Raw genomic sequence first — 22251 nt, forward strand, 5'->3', positions numbered from 1 at the left:
TTGACCAAATTCTAAAACACATACCAGATAAGATGATAACCCAAATAATGCAGTCTTTGCAATTAAAGTTCGCATCTTGCTTTTTGCACTGACATTTTAAAAAGGGCCTATAAGTATGCCTACAATCCTTCGGGAATTTCTTAGGGTCCTATAGATGGTCCTTTTTTCCTGGCTATCAAGGCTTGGTTCGGGCACTTGGAAGGATCTACAACTGATAACTAAATTTGTGATAACTCAAAGGTGAGATCATAAGAGAGTAGGTGTTTGGCTTGGAGAGCCACTATCTCACATTGCTCTATAACTTCAGGGGTCAAGCTACATACCAAGGCTAAAATCGAGAAAGTGAAAGGAGCACAATGATTGATCAGTTCAAAGTCCCAAAGCTTAGTTTCTAGGCGTATTGCAACAAGTTCCACTTGCTGCAGAGGTAATAAAGGAATGACACATGAGAAGCTGCTAGAGAGACTCTTATTCAACTTTGAAGGAGAGGGGTTTCCAGTAAAAGTAACCAAGGCTTGCTTTTCTTGGGGTCACGGACATCCAAGTCAAATAAGGGGCTTACGATGTTCTCATCTTGCTAGAGATATATGGGAACTACCGGAATATTATTAATAAGATCTAATTTATTAACAATAGTATGTAGGGAAGAGAAATAGAACTCAATGTTTGAACTATCGTGACAATCAATAAAAGGAAGTGACAGAAGAAAACTATCTAAGGCTGGGAGAACGTTAAGCTCATCTTTCCTACTCTTGGCGAGGAGAAAGATCCAATCATTGATCGACAGATCCTTTAGGGTAGATAAAGATTTAGACACATTCGTCTCTTTCTAGAAATTTAAGAACCATTTGTGAAAGTCAAGGCACGTAAATCATGACAGTATGCACTAAGTCCTTGTAGGAGGAATAGGGGTTTCTTTTAAAGCCGAATACCAAGTTTGATAAGGGACGCAATCCATCCATTCTACAAGAAGCCAATAATTAATTCCTTTTCTAAATGCCAAATGTAAAAGAGAGTTAAGCATATCAAGTACTGCATGTCATGGGAGATCACCCGACCAAGGGTCATCACGGAAAAGTATGTGTGTTTTTATGTTTAAAAACCCTATCATATTGATTTCCATGATAGACATTACTTACTATGAATGAGAAAATGAAGATAAAACACATTAGAATGATTCCATTTGACCAATATTTCTAACAATAGAAACACATCTTTCTAATAGATCGATTAGCAGTTTACACTTGAATCCTCAACAATCTAGAGGACGACAAAAGGAGACCCATAGCAAGCTAAGATTCAGAACTTTACCTGCCACCATCCAGCATTGAAAACATATTAGAATATGCTCCCAAACTCTTGGGTAGACAGGTATCCAAGCGTCCTGAACCACTTGTTATCTCGCTGTCCAACTCACCTAGACCACTCTCTATCACCTCCCTGAAATGAGTTACTAGGGTTTATCATATGCAATTAGGGTAAATACGCCAGATATGTACAAGTTTCTTCAATTAAGGCAAATACGCCAAATATGTACAAGTCTCTTCAATCATTTCAATTACATGTGGTGAATAACTCTTGTTATCACAGAGAGCTGCAAGGTCAGTCACTAATTTGTAGCATTCTCAACTACCCATCATCCTATTGAATGGATCCCTGCAATGATGCTTGAAACATACATATTTTGTGAGAAGTGGCTATCATTGCCTGTCACATATAAAATCATTACATAAAATAATATGCCTATAGAAACCCATATGTGAATTACTCAAAAAATCTTTCAACTCAATATCCCAGTATCCATATATGAGTCACGGTGTCAGCTCGCAATGAAAACCCGTTATGCCAAATATCTACCAGCCCCTTCATCTACGAGCTTTTGTAAATACCATCTTCAGAGGACTCCTTAAAGCATTTCAAAGACATCTACAGAGGACTACTACATATGTATTTCATTAGGTACAATGATATATTGGTATGCTGGATACGACCACTCTCTTCCTCGCATTGCCTTTTCAATGACCATTGTCAAAAGCCTACTTAATTTTATCATCATAGGAAAATGCTTTCAAACGCATGCTGTGAGCTAGATAGCTTGTCGAGATAGTCACTAAAACCCATTATCCGTGGCTATCATTGTTTATCAACAAACCAACCTTACCTAATTTTACTTGCTCAATGTATAAAACCTCACATCATAATGCATTTGGAAACCAATTAATCAACACATACCAGTGCCGCAAAACACCTGCTAACTCCATATTTCAATATCAACATTCTATACGAGGTATCCGCATGCAGTCCAAGCAGACTTAAAGTCTCACTACCGCTCCATATCAAGTTATTGCCGTGCATGAACAAAGCCTATTCCTACAATCTTATTCTGTTAGAACAAATCATGTTATGTGAGTAATCATTCCTAGTAGGTGTATCCCCTACGTGATTAGAAGGACTAATTGCAGTTGTGGATGCCGCCATCACGACGTTGCTCGACCTCAATGTTAAGCTCTGCACCAAATGCGAGGGGTTGACGATGTGGCAATATGTTGAAGTTCGCCAACAGGTCTACTGGAGAAGAGTGGCAAAGGAAAGACTAGCTATTGCATCCTATTGAGCTCTACACAACACCCATATATAGCACCATAGCTTTCTGTCAATAGATGTACCATCTCATCGAAAAAATCGCATCCCTACCACGATGGGTTTCCTTCAATTCCCTTTACATATATATTGGATATAAATCGACGCCACTACTCCAACTCAGATGCGTGCAAGTAGTTCCTTAAAGAGGTATTACTATTTACGACTATGCTTAGTTATCCAATAACTAGATGATTTTGCGATGGTTTCCATACCGTCGATAACCCTTGGCGTTTTGGGACTACTACTCAGTGTGGCCACCAAAGCACGTAGTACAATTTTCAGGTGCAATTCCTTGCATAGGTTAGCTAGAACTGGTGCAAGTTGCTCGAACAATGGACTCAAATTTGGCAACAAAATGCTATCTCCAATGGTAAGTATCACACTTAATGAGTTCAAGAATCATTATCATAAACATATCTAGGTGTTTGAAGATATTTTCACAACAATTACAAAAACTATTCAAATTCTCACGACATATCATCTATTTGGGTACCCACGTACCATCTATCACTAAAGAGGCATGGATTATGCCTACTCCACCATCTTATCCCGACAGAATTGCAGTCTGCACAAACAATTCGTTAGCATCCAAATGTAACCAAGTTCAAGAGTGAATCTGTAACCTGCAGAACTTGAGCTAGCACCCAAATGTAACCAAGTTCAGGAGTGAATCTGCACCCTAACCAATTTATTTGCAAAAACCAAGGTAAAAGGCATTCGAAGTTTTTTCAAAAGCCATGATGCCAGATAAACATCATCCATCTTTCTCAATAAGAGTCATTCGTATGCACAAAGAAAAATATCAAGCATAAAATAGTCAATTATGTATGTGTGTCTATGGGTGTGCACGTGCGCGCACACCCACCCTTTCCTACGCACCATATTGAACGATTTGGCAATAGGCCCATTGAGTATGGGCCTACTACCTCATCAAGTTGATGAGAGAAGTACAATCGAGTTTTAGTCTAAGCCAATTGCTACGTTTGATGGACTCCATGATCATGTTAAGCAATTCATGTTTCTTAAAGTCATTCAAGCAAAATTTATAGATCAAATAGTGGATCTCTTCAAACGAAGGAATATGTTAAGAGGAGGAGTAGGGAATCAAATAGAGCATGCCAAGGCAAGTGTTTATACCAGCTTTAGCTGACCTATTACTCTACTTTGGAGCAATCTTTGCAGGGTTTGCGTTCAATGTATCTCTCTTTCAAACAAATCTCAAGTCAAAGTTTCCAAAAAATGGACTCCTCAAAGAGATGGAGAAGTTAAAAAATTATGTAGAGGTTGAGGAGAAGCTAGATTGAACTTCGAATCTTGAGACATATGTGGGTTCAATTTTAAGAATGACATGGTAAATACCAAGAAGCCCCAATTTTGGAAGGTTCTATCGTAGTGCTTAGGAGATCATCCATGTAGTGGTAAGTATGTGAGAAGAAGGGTAAGTTTTTGGATTCAACCCTCTAGAAAGAATCTTTCTAACCTTCTACTTATCGATATTCTTTAAACAACAAGTCCAAACATGTTCACCAAGACCTTCAAACATTCCATAGAACTTATTAAACTTTGTATAATTGCATTCAAGAATTACATTCTTTCTAAGAAAGTCAATATTGTAAACTAATTTCTCAAGAGGATGGTGATAACACCAACTGATCAAAACATTGTTAAGGGGATCATGGTGACCAAGAAAAGCATCAAAACTTTTAGGAATGATAGATTTATGGGGGGACCAATCCTAAATTTCATTTCAATAAAAACAATGTACATAGAGTAATCCTTTGTCCTAAACCTCCTTAAGTATCGTCCTCGTTCCACAAGGGCCAAAAAGTGCATGCAATCATATCATAATTATATGTCAAGAAGGTGCCGAACCAGGGCATTTGTCCCTCTTCCTCTAGTGAAGCTTCTAGCTTTCCCTCTACTATAGCTAGAAGTAGAGCCATGGGTCATGAACAAATTAAAAGAATTGTTGGGTGTGGTGAGAGAATTTGGCCTCTTTAGAGAAGGTGTAGCTTCCTCCTCACTACATGGTTTAAGAAGATTGGTAAACCTCTTTGTAATTGGCAAACATGGTCAAGTAGGTGCCCAATTCATCTGTTTTTAGTTCCTAAAGAATATCTAGCATCAGACTTTTGAAGTGATTAAAAGCAATCTAAGCAATCACAAGTGCCCGGGCATGTCCTCTAAACCATGAACAAAAAAGGGACAAATGGAAATAAATGGGTTTATCTAGGAAGAGGAGCTCAAGATGGTTAAGAATGTACCACATAGCATGGTCAAACCACGTGATGCTTGATTCACACAAGGCCTTTGACTCAAGAGACTTGCATGCACATTTTACATAAGGCTGGTAGACATTTCGTACTGATTGAATGTAATATTCAGTGTTACTCTTTGCAACCCTTTGTGTGAATATAAAGGCCTATGTTGGATGCTTATTTGGAGTGGTTTACAAAGTTAAGGTTGAAGGATGTTTTGATGAGCTCACCTTTATCTAGAAATTGCACCTTTAGTATCTTCAGTCTACACTCTTCTACCGTGGTTGCATGTATGTTGGGGGTAACCCTATATCATCCTAGTCATATGGAGCCTCTCTCTAGATAATAGAAAATGATGCCATATGACGTGTAGACCCATGGACATTTCTAGGTCAAAACAACCCCCAAAAAATGTGCATGAGTTTTCCACTTGATTCTCTCTCTATTTGGGCTGACCTTGAGCTCTCCCACCTCACATATGATGTCACCCTCCTATTTATCGAGATCATTTCTATGCTCAAAAACAATGTAGCTTGATGCTCACACTATGCTGCAATAAGAACTTGATTGCACTTTTGTTATCTTGTGTCATTAGCATTGCTCTATACTAATTAGGATTAGTTTTACCTAGCCATGAATGGCACACTAACTTACCCTCTTTAATCACACGAATCCCAACACGTGACCCTAATATGCTTAATCCTATTCTGAAAAGGTCTCTTTATCTTGCTCCATATGGCTAGCTACCATGAAGCAAGCTGGTTTCTGTAAGTGTGGTCACTTGTTGCTTGTGCACAACCATAATCGTGGCACTTTGTCCTCAAGTTTCTGTCCTCCAAAAGTAGGACTTTGGAGTAGGACGACATTCAAACGACATGTGACAACAAAAATCATGGCACTTTGTCTTCAAACTTGTCCTTAATTCAGATCTCATTCTGACTTCAAAGCTACAAAAGCCATGGTAGTTGCCCAAAAGTATCAAACAAAAGTATAGCCACCTCTGCTAAATCATAGCACTCTGCGAGGTCACTCCGGGCCGAAAATACCCCACATTCGGTGCATAAAATATGTCCATACAAGTCAAACATTCAAGAGTCTGCAGGAAACGCAGTGTACGCCAAATAAAAAAGCTTTCATTGAGCAGATGATATTCACTTTATTATTGCTAAAAACCTACTACTATTCACCCAAAAAACGATCAAAAGGTGACCAGAGTACTTCAAATCACAATGAGAATCCTAACCTTTGATAGAAGTACACTTGGATGAATCTATGTGAAAAGGAAAATGCATGTCATGTACAAATTGACCATCTCAACATGATACAAAATAGCTAGTCTCACAATCTTCATTAGACAACTTTCACACAAACATGAAAGCCTCGCATTAGAAAATACAGTTTGCAGGCTAATTGCTTAAAGCCTTGTAAATGTCTTTCGCAAAAAAATGCATTAGCTTTTACATGTCAAGCCACAAAAAGCCATATGCTAGCCCTTCTGGCTGAGAAAGGCAACTCGTCCGGTTTCATCTTATTCCAAATGGCAAAAGTAATGTTTCAAGAGTCTCCATGCTCTATGCCTGCTGCTGTGCAATTAATTTGTAAGAAATAAGGCAATATTGCAGGACACAAGGAACTTAGATTTATGTTTCAAGAAGCTTTCTTACCTTGCTCGCTGCTGCTGCTGCTTTTTTAATACGATAGTCTCTTTCGTCCATGGCCCTATCCCATGAATCCGAGCAGGGATGCTTTGGCTGGATTGTTTTCAATAAAAACTCTCTCTCTCTCTCTCTCTCTCTCTCTCTCTCTCTCTCTCTCTCTACACATATATATGCGGGAGGAGTATTAAGAAGTCTGAGCAGTGGTTACTCTCAGCACCTCCTAATGACGCAGACTGCGGTCTGGGGGGCGTTTGGTTGTAAAAGGCCTCTATATCTCCCGGCCCGGACCTTTTTAGGTTATGCGGGAGGAGTGATGAGGGAGTCGTTGCATAACTCCCGGCCCGGACCTTGTTAGGTTATGCGGGAGGAGTGTTCATCGGCGGCTTTATGTTTCTATGTCTTGTAACATGCATATGTGAGCATTTGTGTTACATTGTGATGTGCCAACCACTAAATATTCCTAATTGGATGAGATTGCCTGGGTATGTAATTTTAGTGCATCAAGACACCCGTGGAAGATCAGTACGGTCTGGGTGTGATGGCTAATTTTACTACGTCGGAATATCAAGAGTTCCGATCTGGACGAAAGGAGAAGCTAACTCCTTGATCAAAATAGCCGATAGGAGCAGCTAACTCCTTGATCAAAAGAGCAGAAAGGAGAAGCTAACTCAATAAAAAGAGCAAACTGATTGTCCCTCGAAATGTCCCTCAGAATGACCCTCGGAAATTTTTAAGCTAACTTGAGTTGTTTTGCAAATATGCTGTAATCGCGGACGATTACTCTCTTTCAAGAAGGAGAGATGTAACAAACTGCTGACGTGTCAAAGCCTAAAGAATGGAGCCAACTTACAGATGATGTGGCTGCCCGAGAGCAGAAACCCTAACCCTAATTTCTGCCAAAAAATCCTAACTGCTGAAACCCTAATTCTGAAAACCCTAACCCTAAAATCTGCAAACCCTAATTTTGGAAACCCTAACCCTAAAACCTGCAAACCCTAATTCTAGAAACCCTAAGAAGAACAAGCAACAGAAGAAGAAGTCCTACCAACTTATGGGGACCCCGTTCGATGGGGCCCCAAGTGACGTAAAGGCATTAAAAATAAAGCAGAACACACTCAAAAGACTTTGCACATCAAAATATGATGATGTGGCACCTGTACGGATGTCCTGGAATTCGTGGCGGATTTTTAGAGAAATCCCGAAATTTTAGGAAAGTGATTTTTTGGGGTCAGCTTTTCATATTTGATGCTTTTAGGCTTTGGGCCTTTAAATATGAGCCTTGGGGGCCCTCTCTGGCACTCTTCAGCGTGCAGATTGAAGAGGAGGTGCTCCCCGGCTGTTGTACTTTGCGAATCAGCAGTAATATAAAGAAATACCGAAAGGGGCGCCAAGGTTTGGGGCCAATACTCTCTGGGGTGGAATTCCGCCACTCCGTGTCGCATGTCCTCTCTCTCTCTCTCTCTCTCTCTCTCAGTTCAGTTGTTATTGAAGTACTAAAGGTCTGTTCAGTCTGTTCTTCTCTATTGGCACGTGGTGCCCGCCTTGTGACAGCATGATCGGCACATCTTGGCCATTAACATTTTGCGTCAGAGGTGCGATATCTAGTTGCTGTCCAGAAAAACCAGCCATGCCAAAATGACCCTGTGGCACCCCAAACTGGCCCTGGTTCCACTGAAAACCTTGCTACATGCTGATACTACCATACATGGGGTTTGGCATCATGCCTTGCATACACCCCCAAACACTGTTCCTGGCATGTACGGCTGACTTCCAGGCGCATAACCAGCCATACTTTGGAACACAGATCCACCCCCGAAATACCAAGGAGGTACCGTGGGTGGTGGAAAAACTCGATGCATTGCCTGGTAACAAGTTCCCTGTCCATTCAAGACAGCATGCGGGCTTTGAAAGGTGGCGGGTTGAACTGGTATAACCTGTGGAATAGGCGTTCTAGCCACCTGTTCAAGCACGGGAGGAACCTGTTTTGGAGCGCCCGACTCCGCAACATGCGAGTGTCCCCTATCCTGCTGAGTCGCATGAAGTACTTGGGCTTGAGCCTCAACAAGCTCCGTAGTGGTGTAGTGTTGCCTATTTTGCTATTGCACTAGTGGTGCTTGCAAGTACTCCATAAACCTTGGGTTCTGCACCAGCTACGAAAACACATTCACCGCGGCAACTAACTGAGTACTGAACGCATCATCCTCAAGTTGCCCAATCATAAAGCCCTGTACTACTAGAGGGACATTCACATCAACAGGACGTACAGACTGACGTGGCCGTGAGCTCTCGCCAATCTCGAAGATCATAGGAGTTTCCTGCCTGTCCTTCAATATTATGGAACCCTCTTCCATAATGCCCTTCCCTTTGTCGGCCATAGTGTAATCCCAAGTCCCTGTGCTTTGTGTCTTCATCGCAAACCAACCAAGGCTCACTTCTTGAGGAAAAAGTGATCTTGTCCCGGCAACGGAACCATGAAACCGGCCCGTAGGGCAGTGGACATTAGCTTTCACCCGATTCTTTGACACTTGACTCTACGACATAAAGCAATGACTTAAAAGGAACCTGTAACTGATACTGGAATTACACTTCAAGACAAAAACACGGCCAGGAAGCTAGAATGCTCCCAAGCAGAGACAGTGACACCTGTAGGCCCCAAAGGTTGGCGCCCCTTTCGGTATTTCTTACCGGCGAGCAAGACACTCCTCAGCAACTCGGAGATCTCTTGGTAGTGCTTTTGCCACAAGCAGACTGACTCGAGAGAGACAACCCTACCTGAGGATGCCACTTTTGGTGCAAGCTTCTCCTTTTGAGCCAGTCCCTCGAGGGCTAACCAGTTTTGACATTCGCTGGCGATGGGATTTTTTTGTTGACGACTTTACACACTTTCTTGGCAACACCAGCTTGCTTCAGAGTATATGTTCTTTTTCTGGCAGCCAGAGGTGCAGATACCTTAGACACGGCGGTTAGTTTCTCTTTTCCGATGTGGTAGGGATCACACAAAGTGGACTGTGCATACACAGCTGGATTGGCTCCATGTAATAGACTTGGACACTCCAAGCCCAAAAATATATCACAACACTTGTGATAAACTGTCACAAGACGGGCACCACGTGCCAATAGAAAAGAACAAACTGAACAAACTTTTAGCACTTCAATAACAACTGAACTGAGAGAGAGAGAGAGAGAGAGAGAGAGAGAGAGAGAGAGAGAGAGAGAGACGACACGCGACACGGAGTGGCGGAATTCCACCCCAGAGAGTATTGGCCCCAAACCTTGGTGCCCCTTTCGGTATTTCTTTATATTGCATCAACACTGTACAAGCCGGTACTCGAGACTCTGCACCTTCTCCAAGAAGCATGCCAGAGAATGAGCCCTAACCTCATATTTAAAGGCCCTTGGCCTAAAAAGCAATTACAGTGAAAAGCCTTCAAACTCAAAAGCATCTGGTCCAAAAGCAAAGCCACAAAGCTGCCGGCGAAATTTACAGAAATCCGTACAGTCCTGCCACGTCAGCACCGCCAGCGTGAAAAGCAGAAATCCGTACAGTTTTGCCACGTCATCAGCAAGCGTGATTTTCGAAAATCTGCCACGTCATCAGTCTGCTTCGCAAGTTCTTGTGTGTGTGTGAGTCCTGCTTTATTTCCTTTATGTCACTTGGGGCCCCATCGGACGGGGTCCCCATAAGTTGGTAGGACTTCTTTTTCTGTTACTTGTTCTTCTTAAGGGTTTAGGCCCCTCGGCCGGCATCTGCAATTGGACTCCATTCTTCAGGGCTTTGACACGTCAGCAGTTTGTTACGTCTCCCCTGCTTGAAAGAGAGTAATCGTCCGCGATTACAGCATATCTGCAAAACAACTCAAGTTAGCTCAAAAACTTCCGAGGGACAATCAGTTTGCTCTTTTTGTTAAGGAGTTAGCTTCTCCTTTCGGCTCTTTTGATCAAGGAGTTAGCTTCTCCTTTCGTCCAGATCGGAACTCTTGATATTCCGGCGTAGTAAAATTAACCATCACACCCAGACCGTACTGATCTTCCACGGGTGTCTTGATGCACTAAAATTACATACCCAGGCAATCTCATCCAATTAGGAATATTCAGTAATTGGCACATCACAATGCAACACAAATGCTTACATATGCATGTTACAAGACATAGAAACATAAAACCGCCGATGAACACTCCTCCCGCATAACCTAACAAGATCCAGGCCGGGAGATATTCAACGACTCCCTCATCACTCCTCCCACATAACCTAAAAAGGTCTGGGCCGGGAGATATAGAGGCCTTTTACAACCAAACGCCCCCCAGACCGCAACCTGCGTCGTTTGGATGTGCTAAGAGTAACCACTGCTCAGACTTCTTAATACTCCTCCCGCATAACCATCCAAGTCCGGGCCGGGAGTCACAACAACAATACTCCCCCCGTAAATAACCACAAGGGTCCGGGCCATGAGTATGAACAAGCATTCTCAAACATCATTTCTCACTACTCCACCTGGGAGTACCAGTATTACAACCAGAGTCAAACAATTCAAATCGGCACCAAGACAGGTTCAAAACAGATACCATCCATTTCAAACAAATTCCAAACAGGATCACCAAATAAGTTCTCAAACAGATTTCAAACTTAAAAAGCAATCTCGACATCAGTCGAGCTCAAAAAGTCGACTGACTTTCCAACCTAAAACCTGCACCAAAAATTTAGGGTTAGGTTCATTCCATAGGGTCGTAGCCGAGCACAGTATGGTCCATCAGCTCTTGGACAAACAGGGTTTCTTTGGTGGCGATGGTAGTCCCAAGTCATAGCAGTCACACTGGACCTTTGAGGTTATCAACAAGAGGCACCCCACTCTGCCAGAGGTTGCACTCCGGAGGAAGATGTCAGAAACCATACAACTTCGGGCAAAATTTTTCTTGAAATCTTGCCAAGTACTTGGAGTACGCTGCTTGGTAGCTATCAACATTTGCATGGTACTGTCTCTGAGAAAAACAACAGCTCGAAACAAATCTTGGATCCTTTTCTTGCAAGTGATCTTAATGGCTTATGCCCTGTAAGACATGATCGATGAAGACGGGAGCGCGCCCGATGCGCGATGACGTAAGGGTGGAGTGGCTAATAAGTCCGAGGTCGGAGCATGAAGCTGAAATTTCCAATAAGCTTTGGAAGTGCGATCTTGCTCTGTCTGCTCTTTGGAAGGACCGGTATGCTTTCAGAAAAACACACGCCTAATGCTCTGATACCACTGTCACAAGACGGGCACCACGTGCCAATAGAAAAGAACAGACTTTTAGCACTTCAATAACAACTGAATTGAGAGAGAGAGAGAGAGAGGAGACGACACGCGACACGGAGTGGCGGAATTCCACCCCAGAGAGTATTGGCCCCAAACCTTGGCGCCCCTTTCGGTATTTCTTTATATTGCATCAACACTGTACAAGCCGGTACTCCAGACTCTGCACCTTCTCCAGGAAGCATGCCACAGAGCCCTAACCTCATATTTAAAGGCCCTTGGCCTAAAAAGCAATTACCGTGAAAAGCCTTCAAACTCAAAAGCATCTGGTCCAAAAGCAAAGCCAAAAAGCTGTCAGCACAATTTACAAAAATCCGTACAGTCCTGCCACGTCAGCACCGCCAACGTGAAAAGCGGAAATTCGTACAGTTTTGCCACGTCATCAGCCAACGTAATTTTCGAAAATCTGCCACGTCATCAGCCTGCTTCACAAGTTCTTGTGTGTGTGTGTGTGAGTCCTGCTTTATTTCCTTTATGTCACTTGGGGCCCCATCGGACGGGGTCCCCATAAGTTGGTACGACTTCTTCTGTTACTTGTTCTTCTTAGGGTTTAGGCCCCTCGGCCGGCATCGGCAAGTTGACTCCATTCTTCAGGGCTTTGACACGTAAAGCAGTTTGTTACATAAACTGCAAATAACTGAGCAACTTGAACAGAGAGAGAGTCGACGCAGCACAGCACGGTTCTGCGCCTAGATGCACTGGCCCAAAAGATTGGCGTCCCTTCTCGGTAATTCTTTATTATTAAGCTTCGCAAAGTACAATGTGCGAGGATCCTCCTTCTCTTAGTGCTCCCAAGCCAAATCTAAGCAAAAGTGAGACCCCGATCACACTTATAAAGGCCCCTTGCCTATTGTCAATTGGCTGTGGCAACCACTTCTTTCCCTTGATTTTTATTTAATTTTTGGGACCCTCTTTACTAATGACCGGACATTGTGTGTCCAGTGTGAAACGGCCGATGGCCGAGAGTTTCACCCGTAGTCGGGAAGTGCAAGTCTGATCGGGCCAGTCGGCACCGAAATTCGAGCAGTAAAAGGGTGTCTATGCTCAATTCAAAGTCATTTAGGCCCCTCGCTACACTTATAAGTTGGTGGGTACTAGGAATTCTGCAAGCCACATCAGCTGGGGGCGCCCAATTTTGAGAGAAAAGGCTGGTCTGGGATGCCATCTTCTTCATTAGGTGACTACAGTGTGTGAGTGAGTAGTGGGTGCAGGTTTCATAGCTTCAAAAAAAAGCTTGTCTTCTCCCTTGTCTTATGTAGCACGATGATTCCGCTCTCGTGCGTCTCTCTCCCCCTTTGAATACAAAAACGTGATGCCCCGCTCGAGAGCTTTTCATCTGTATGTACAGTTGTGTGGGTTCATGCGCGATTGCCGAGGCAAGAACCTCTTGCACAAGTACCGGATTAGCTAGTTGCTAATCCCCCGCAAGTACAGGTGAATTCGGAGAGATTTCACGCGAGAAATCTCGTCCGATTCAAAGGGTAAGTAACCCTACAGATGCGGGAGCTCGAGGACTTGCTACGGATGCGACCGGCACGCGAAACGGAGCTCAAAACAGAAAAATACAGCCTGTTGTGTATTTTTGCAGGTTTAGAGTTTTGACCCTAATTGATCCCTAATACCCCCAGGAGCTTCGAGGAAGCGAGGGTTTTGCTTTACAGGTGTTCTGGTGCATTTTCGGGGCAGAAAATGGAGAATTCAGCGTGCTGCAGATTCTCACCAGGTTTGGGAAAGTGTCCGTATGCGCCGGGAAAGTCACCTTTGGCATGGGGATTTTGTCTGTGAAGCTTCCTACTGCGGTTATGGTGTCTAAATCGGGCTAGAATAGGCCATTTTCAGCCCGGTAAAAGCGGGACAGCTTGTAGGAACTTGCAGATTTTTATCCCAAGTTTTATAAGAATAAAGAAATACTGAAAGGGGTGCCAGTGTTTGGGGCCTATAGGGTGTTGCTGTTTGTTTGGGAGCACTCTAGCTACCAAGCCGTGGTTTGTGTGAAGTGTTAATTCCAATCACAAGTTTATTCGTTAAGTTCCTCTCTGTCGTAAAGTTCAAGTAAAGTTATCAAGTAAAGAATCGGGTGAAAGCTAAAGTCTACCGCCCTATGGGCCGGTTTCACCTATCCCAAAAGTAGTTACATGAAAAAGCTATGCTTCTAAAAGCATTAGAGCCAAAACCTGGCGCCCCAAAGTTCCCACTTGTCATAGGTTTCCATGTCCAATGAATTGCCAAAACGTTGCAGTTAAAGTTACAGTGTTGTTTTAGTACAAATGCAGCCAGCTACCGGCAGAATAAGAATACTCCATATGAAGCGTTACAGAACAATTTGACACCGTGACTGATGAACTTTTTAACGTGCAACCTGAACTTCATTTTTTATTGGACGTGAATTATGAAACAACATAGCTTGGATGGTAGCTGTGACATTCCGACTCATGTCAGTGGTCCTGAAGTGTAGGCGCAAGTTCATAAAAATCAGCTCAATGTAAACTTTACTTTCCAGAAAGAATGACTTTGAATTCTATTTACTCTAAACTCTACTTTTCAAAATCAATGACTTTCGATTCTATTTACTGTTAAGGTCAATGGGAAAACTTTATTGAAAGTCTTGTATGGCCATATCATGATGAAAGAAAGAAAAACAATTAAAGGAGAAAAAAGCATTAAAAAATGACTTGTTCCTCTACACCTCTTGAGAAACACAAAAAAGAAAACTCAATATACCTTGCCAAATGCAAGCTTGTGTAAAAAATCTTGTGATTCTCCCATAACAAAGAACATTCCGCAAATAATGCCCATAGGGATTACGCTTTCCCACCACATTTTTCCTGGCTGCAAATGTCAAAAAGTTTAAAGACCAATTATGATACTACTATAAAGAACCTGTCCTATTAAGTGGTCGAGGCAAAGCTTATGAAGCTTGCATTTATCAAACAAGGCCGTCATTAACTTGCCAACGGCAGCACTGCCTGAGAGAGAGAGAGAGAGAGAGAGAGAGAGAGAGAGAGAGAGAGAGAGATTTTGGTACAAGACTAGTGTACAGATAGAAGCATGTGGAATTGAGTATGCAACTTACACAAAACAAATGTAATCTGGTTCCATGTGGTCTTCATGCATGATTGTACATCCTGCTAAATCTTAGTTTGAGATACAACAAATATGACAATATGACCTCAACGCCCACTTCAGGCCATATGTGCAACTGCATTGATGAGTTGTTTGGCTCAGCTTTCTATTTTTCTAGATTTCAAAGTCCCTTGTTTACGTGGGGGGAAATCAGCACAGAATATACGTGTGGCTTGGATGGCAAAGGGAATGGAACGATGATCTATGTTTTAATGAAGTGAGCCGTTGTCCACCTTCCCCACCGTGCACTTGATTAGCCCTCATGTGATTGTTCCCCTCCTAATATGTTTTGAGCCGATGTATTATGTGATGAGGATGTTGATAATGATGAAGATGTAGGTTAGGCTTACCTAACTACCCACTCTAGGTACCCTCATTTATTTTAATCTTTATGTTCCCTTCACACTGTACTAGAGGCACACATGGATGTAACCTTTTGGTCTCATAGGTCATTTTGGCCTTTTGAAGACGTTAATATAACAATTCAATGCTCTCATGCTCTCTCTCTCTCTCTCTCTCTCTCTCTCTCTCTCTCTCTCTCTCTCTCTCTCTCTCTCTCTCTCTCTCTCTCTCTCTCTCTCTCTCTCTCTCTCTCTCCACGACTTTGCCCTAGCCTCTTCTCTGTGTATCGTACTCCCCACCAGGCTGCAGGGCAGCGCCTGGCTGGGGGGGTTAAGCTATAGCCCTGCCTCCCATTGTCAAGCACACTAGGCTAAGGCTATTGCCGACCCGCGTCTCCTGCAACATCCAACCTGTCGAACCTGCGGCCTGTCGACCTCGAGCGAGGCCTGCACCTGCGCCGACCTGAGGCACCTGTGCCATCTGACGGACATGCTGAATCTGCCCGTCATACCCCTGACCACACTGCAGGCGGGATTTGCTCAGCGTTTCTCCTAAGTGAGAGATTTGGACTGAGTCCCACAGTGAAGGGTATTGATGTCTCGCAGAGGGCGATCCCACAGTCAAAACTCCGACTGTCCCAGAGAGAGTGCCATGGTGCCCAAGGTCTCAACCCAAACTCAACGAGCTTCAGCCACACAACTTGTAGACGATATGTCCACCTTTGACACGCCGGCATCTCGCCCACGGAGTTTCCTTGCTGCAGCTGTCGCCCCCCGAAAGGATCCCTTTGCTCGCCAAGAAACAAGAATCTCTGCCCTCGAGGCTCAGGTCCAAGTCCTCAGAGGAGAACGCAACTCTCAAACAACGAGTACGCAAGCTCGAGAGCTTGCAAGAAACAGGGAGTCAATCCATGCTCACAAAGGCAACCGAGGTTGAAGCCTCTCTCACCGAAGTCACAATTGCTCAAGAGAAAATCCACAAGGTAACACATGAAATCTCAAAGAAGATTAACACCGAAATACAGGCGGCCTTTCAAGAATGCAAATTACGAGAATCTCTCAGTCTCAAAGTGAGAATTGGTGGACTTCCATCACCTTGGTGAACCGACGAGGACACGCTAGAGGATGCGATCGACAAGCTCAACGACATCCTCCAATCAATTAGCATCGAGCCCAACACAGTCTCTTGGATCAACGACACAAATAGACGAGTGCCACCTGAGCACTGCGTCATCACCTTCAAGACAAAGGAGGAGCGGATGCAGCTATTGCGACAATCTCGCCTCCTGAAGGGAACCAAGTTCTGGATAGCAAAGGAATTGACTACCAACCAGCTGAAACTCAAAGCAAATGAGCTCAAGAAGGTACATGAAGCTCGCAAACAAGGTAAATGGGCGGTCTATCGAGATGGTAAAGCGATCATTCAAGAGTTTCGGACTCCCAAACCGACACCTCCATCCCTTAACCCTCCTTAGTTTTAGTTCTAGTTGTGTTTTTCTTTTCCATCTTTTACCCTATTGATGGTCCCTCAAACCTTAACTGATATGTATCACATACCTTCGCCCGAAAAGGTATCGTTGTATCATTTTTGCTTTGGTCCCATAGGTCATATCTGACCTCCGTGGACATAAATCACTCTCTCTCTCTCTCTCTCTCTCTCTCTCTCACGAGGCATTGAGGCGCAAAGACCCATGAGAGAGCTCATGGGATGATCACCATTGTCTACTTCCCCCATTGTGCACCTCATTAGCCCTCATGTGATTGCATCCCTCCCCATATGTTTTGAGCTGATGTATTATGTGATGAGGACGTTGATGATGATGAGGATGTAGGTTAGGCTTACATACCTAGCCACTCTAGGTACCCTCATTTTATGTTCCCCTGACATTGTACTATAGTCACACATGGATGTAACCTTTTGGTCTCATAGGTCATTTTGGCATTTTGAAGACGCTAATATAACATTACAGTTCATTTCATCTCTCTTGAATAACAAGTCTTGAGTTCAACTCTCCTCGTCGGTTAAGGTCTCTTGGGATAGTTTCCTATGACGTTAAAACAATCTTCTTCTCCGGTGTGTGTGTGTGTGGGTGTATGTGTGTGCACGCTAATAAAAGAGGAAAATGGTATAACCTTTCTATCACCCAAGTGTGGTAGCTTGGTTATGCCATTTCCCTCTTGAATAACACGTCTTGAGTTCAACTCTCCTCGTCAAATAGATCTTTAAGGTCTCTTGGGATAGTTTCCTACGACGTTAAAACAATCTTCTTCTTCTTCCTCTCTCTCTCTCTCTCTCTCTCTCTCTCTCTCTCTCTCTCTCACACACACACACACACACTGAATTGCAGCTGTCGGTATCAAGCTTCTAGAATGGATACCATCAAGAACTCTTCATGCTTTCATAAGGGCAGATCCTCATCTGCAATGGTGAATTCAACATCAGATCATCAATTCGTTGAAGTCAACTACATGGTTAGTGGCTCCCCTCCTTTGAACTCTAGTACTAGTGGAGGTATGATCAAGAGGAGGATTATCTCAGAAGAGTCTTTGGTTAAGAGGAGCTTGATGATCAGCTCCCACCACGGAGCAGTAGACCACACTCATTTATAATGTGGTAGAAGATAGGTAACTTAGAGAAATGAGCAATTAGTGCAAGGGATGAAAGAAGATCAAGTGATCAGCACTCAAGCACAGAAGCCTTGCTTTAACAAGAAAGATTTGGATCAGCGAGAGCTAATTAACAACGTCAATACCGATGATGATGATGATAATGATGGGAGTTTACACCTGCTTAGCTCAAAGTTAAATCTAATAATGGGAGTTTGGCGGGTCGGTTTCAGCCTACACGATTGGAGCCTTGGCTACATGCTGCCCTATCTCATGCCTTCTTGTACGATCCTGTTTTCCTGTTGATGGATCTCGAATACAGACAGGGCACAATGGACATGTTGCCAAATACTATACATGCTTTTGAGTCTCACCCCTGCGAGCTGATTTTTGCTACTATACTTACATTCAACTTGTGAATGATTTCAAAGGCTAGGTGCTTGAATGTTATTAGTGGTCAGCCCCAAACCATTTGCGGGTCCACCATCAGAAGATGCCGTGGCACAGCTGGATCATGAGGCTCTTGCAAAGAGGATACCATCGATGAAACAAGCATGAATGTAGATCATGTTTTTGGACATTGTCTGCTTTCAGCTGCAGACTGGTTTGAGGAAAGTAGAGATCTCACATATGCATGCGACAAAAACACAACAAAGTGAAGGTCAGAACAGCCTCTGGTGGAAACTTGGTGATTCGTTATAAAAGTCGGCATGCTTTCCCTCCAAAGCAGCAGAAAATTCGACAAGCTACAGACATGAGTCTGATCCGAATTTATGCAATTACACTAGTATGGATAAGAGCAAGGCGTTGAAAGATCTACCGGATTTGTCAGAGAACAGCCAATGCAGTTGCCACGCATCCGAAAGGATTGCTTCAGATGCATTACTAATTCGATACATCCTGTGATTTCTGGTCCAACTCCAATATTGACTTTCTCCCAGACCTCCCTGCAGGTCCTGTTGCCATGCAGAGCATTCAAAGCCTACTGGAACTTGAAACTAGGAACTCTTGCTCCTGGCCAGTCACTCTCCAAGATGTGAACAGAGTGAAGATTTGGTTCAGCAATTGATGAAGCAAGATGACTACAGCAAATGTGCAACACCAAGCAGTTCGCCTTCATTTCTACTTTTGTTTTCGCAGCAGTTTCCACATTCCTGTGCAGCTTCTCAGTCACGTGAGTGCTTTTGGTCAACCAAGCTTGTCTTGCATTTGCCTAGTACAGAAGTCTCGTTGGATGATGTATTGAAGAGTTGATCTCTCGTAAGTGAGGTGGCTTGTTATGGAAATATTGTGGGCTGGATTTGATGGTGCATGCGATACGTGTGCTCAAGTGGTTTTCCACAGTGTGATTTCCTCATGGGGAGAGGGGTATGGTATAGGTATGTCCATGCAGGGTACTCAGTATGTGTGTGCTGTGTATAAGGGTCATTGGGAGGAAGTAACACCATCTCGTTATTGCTTCCAAGAACCGTGGAATTCAGCGAGAGTTACGCAGTCTACATGAGTGTAAGATCAACAAGGCGTGCCCAAGTGCTCCAACCTCAAAACACAATCTACCTCCTATGTTGGCTGGAACAGTGAAGATGCCCATCACTTCTTCCAAGTGTGCGCACTGTAGATGTCGTCGTTGAGGATGCTGAAGAAACCTTTAGAATCAGTGTCGAAAATGGAGCAATACCTGCATGGGTTGAGGATGAATGCAAGTCCTGGGGCTATTGTGTCAAGCTCTGTGGTGATGTAGTACTCACGTATGTGAGCTTCTTCAATGTTTGATGGTCCTTTCTTACCCAAGTACGAGAAGGTAAACTCGCCAGTGCGACTAGATCATGCAGTGGGGACCTATCGAAGAATGCGCAATACATAGCCAATTATTTTTTTTCGACACACCATAGGGCCCACAGGGGGAGGTGCTTATCCCTTCCAAATATTAGCCATGTTACATGGTCGGGCAAGGGCCACGTACCATCGGGCAAGAGCCACGCGTAGGCAGCACCATGGCCACCTAATTGATGCACCACATGCTGGGAACGACGGAGAGAGCTCGTAGCAACCAGCTAGGAACCTCCTCCTCGGGTGACCCACCCCAGGAGGAGGATGCACTCGAGTGTCCAAGGGCAAGAGCCCTAGCAACGTGAACACCAGGTGAGCACAAGGTGTCCCTCTAGAGTGTGACCCAACGGGGGATTTGAACCCACAACCCATAGGTTGAGAGGCCAAAGCCTTACCGTTAGACCAACTCTTTGGGGACAATACATAGCCAATTTTACAGGCTTTCATATTGAATTTGCTGAATTTACTGTAGATGATGTGGGTACTGCTGAGAGTGGGCTGAATTGAAGCAATAACAAGATGGTGTCACTTCCCCTCAATGACCCTAATTCACAGCATCTCAATGACCCTAATTCACAGCACACTCAGAGTCTGACAAGCCGTGATGAATTTCTCGATCTCTCTCCCTCTCTCTCTCTCACTCACACACACACACACACACACACAAAATTGTGAACTGCATCAGTATACCTTGCGCTCTTGCTTGCTCTCGTCTCTGCACAAATCTCCTTGCGCTGCTATCGGCAAAGCGTTTTTTACGCAAGCGCTATTTTTATTGCAAAGGAGAGTGCCCACTCAGGGGTTGAACCATAGTAAAGTAGAATCTTAAAATAGCTTTAAAATGTCTAAAAAATGTGTGCAACATTTCATAGGCACCACGCCTATATCACTCCCTGCAATGCAAGCAAGCAGTACCGACAATAAAAAGTGCTTGTCCTAAGAATTGAATATTATGTGTAAGAGCTACAAAAGAAGAAAAGAACAGCTGTCAAAAACCAATTTACTAGTGACACGAGATAAATTATTAATGCATTTCCTCATAACAAGCTAAAAATGCGTGACTTGCAAGAAAAGTCACATTTTAAGATTAAAAACATCCTTCTTTACAATGAGTCGTCGATGTTAGCATGGGCAAATCAACAAAGCCCCTCATCATGCTTCTTGTTGTAGGGCTTAGCCACCCATATAGGTGGGCACAACCCCCCCCCTTCCGGTGGCCCCCCATTTTTTCAAGGGAGTTAACTCTTCATCTTCACTTTGGCACTCCCTATCTCTCTTTTTTTCCTCCTTGAGCATTATGTTTGTGCCATTGAAGCTAGAACTGGCCCCTCACACAACAACAACTACATATGCAAGGGCTTTCACCCAAGCCCCCCTTTGTGTCAAGAGTAGAGGATGATAAACGCGACACAAGATCACACATCAGCGTAGCTTTGTTAAGTTGCTTAGCTACTTGGCTCTTTCTTACATAAAGAAGTTTCTTAACCTTTATGAAGCAAGAGAAAGAAAGAGATGAAGGTTATGTGAAGGCTTATAATAGAGAGGGAGAGAAGAACAATATCTTTGTTAAAGATTATTGAGGGGACTTACAAGGTTACACCTAATCCCCATACTGACCACAAGAATTTTGAACTAATTCCTTTATGAATTTGAAGAGATCTTCCCACTACGCCTTCGGCTGATGCTTAACAGAAAGTTGAAGAAACTAAAGAAACTTTGGTTCTAGAACAAATCATTGATCATAAGGATCGTAATTCTTGAGGGAAAAATACAAGAAGATTATTTTGGTCAAGTTTCAGAACTTACTAGCTATGGATGGAGTTCCAAAGACTTGAACACGAGGATGTGATCCAATTGTATAAGGATGCTTTGTGAAATGGTTAAGATCTGGGTTTTACACTTCCACAAATTCTTTACTTATTTTCCTTGCGTTAGTGATTGCTTTTAGCTTGACTAATGGTTCCTTTTACTTTCCCTAACGAGAGGGAATGAGAGAGAGCGGTAGAGATGTGTAGAGGGATAGAGAGAGTAAAAGAAGAGGAGAACTACACCCGATGGTTTCCCAACCAACCCTCTCAAGGGGCCCCCACACTGTTGGCGATGTGGTGTTTGCTTTTGATTGCGTAAATGAAATGTACACACATGAAATACCTCAAGTGAAGACTCTATTGACTCAAATGATGACTGTCACCATGGTAACTCCTCAAGACCAGGCACCTCTGGGATGATTTGATGCACCTTTGGATCCTTCTTGATGTGGAATTGTGGATGGCCACCAAGGGGTCGATCTGAGGATGAATTGCGCTCCCGATGTGAGAGTAATGAAGGGCTAAAAACAAGCTGCAAAAACACAGATCTGGCTGCAAAATTAAGTCGATCATCACGAGAAACACGACCAAAATGCAATTGTCTCCAAAATGTAGTTGATGATGGACAACAATCTGAGCACTTGATGCGGCAAGGGAATGGTTGAGAGAGAGGCTTGATGTGCTTTCAAAAGCTC

The 22251-nt window shown here is 43.5% G+C and overlaps 1 protein-coding gene across 1 annotated transcript; it reads right to left on the bottom strand.

Moving 5' to 3' along the window:
• Positions 1-6178: 6178 nt before the first annotated feature.
• LOC147417631 (NADH dehydrogenase [ubiquinone] 1 alpha subcomplex subunit 1-like) lies at positions 6179-20486 on the bottom strand. Its single transcript, XM_086506623.1, has 4 exons — positions 20439-20486; positions 14569-14676; positions 6566-6652; positions 6179-6484 (listed from the first exon to the last, which is right to left on the bottom strand). The coding sequence occupies exons 2-4, from the start codon at positions 14665-14667 to the stop codon at positions 6473-6475; spliced, it is 198 nt and encodes a 65-aa protein (XP_086362749.1). The 5' UTR covers positions 14668-14676; positions 20439-20486; the 3' UTR covers positions 6179-6472.
• Between the last annotated feature and the right edge of the window lie 1765 nt (positions 20487-22251).

The sequence above is a fragment of the Adiantum capillus-veneris genome, chromosome 30, assembly GCF_014529385.1.
Source record: "Adiantum capillus-veneris isolate H3 chromosome 30, ASM1452938v2, whole genome shotgun sequence".
Classification (NCBI taxonomy): domain Eukaryota; kingdom Viridiplantae; phylum Streptophyta; class Polypodiopsida; order Polypodiales; family Pteridaceae; genus Adiantum; species Adiantum capillus-veneris.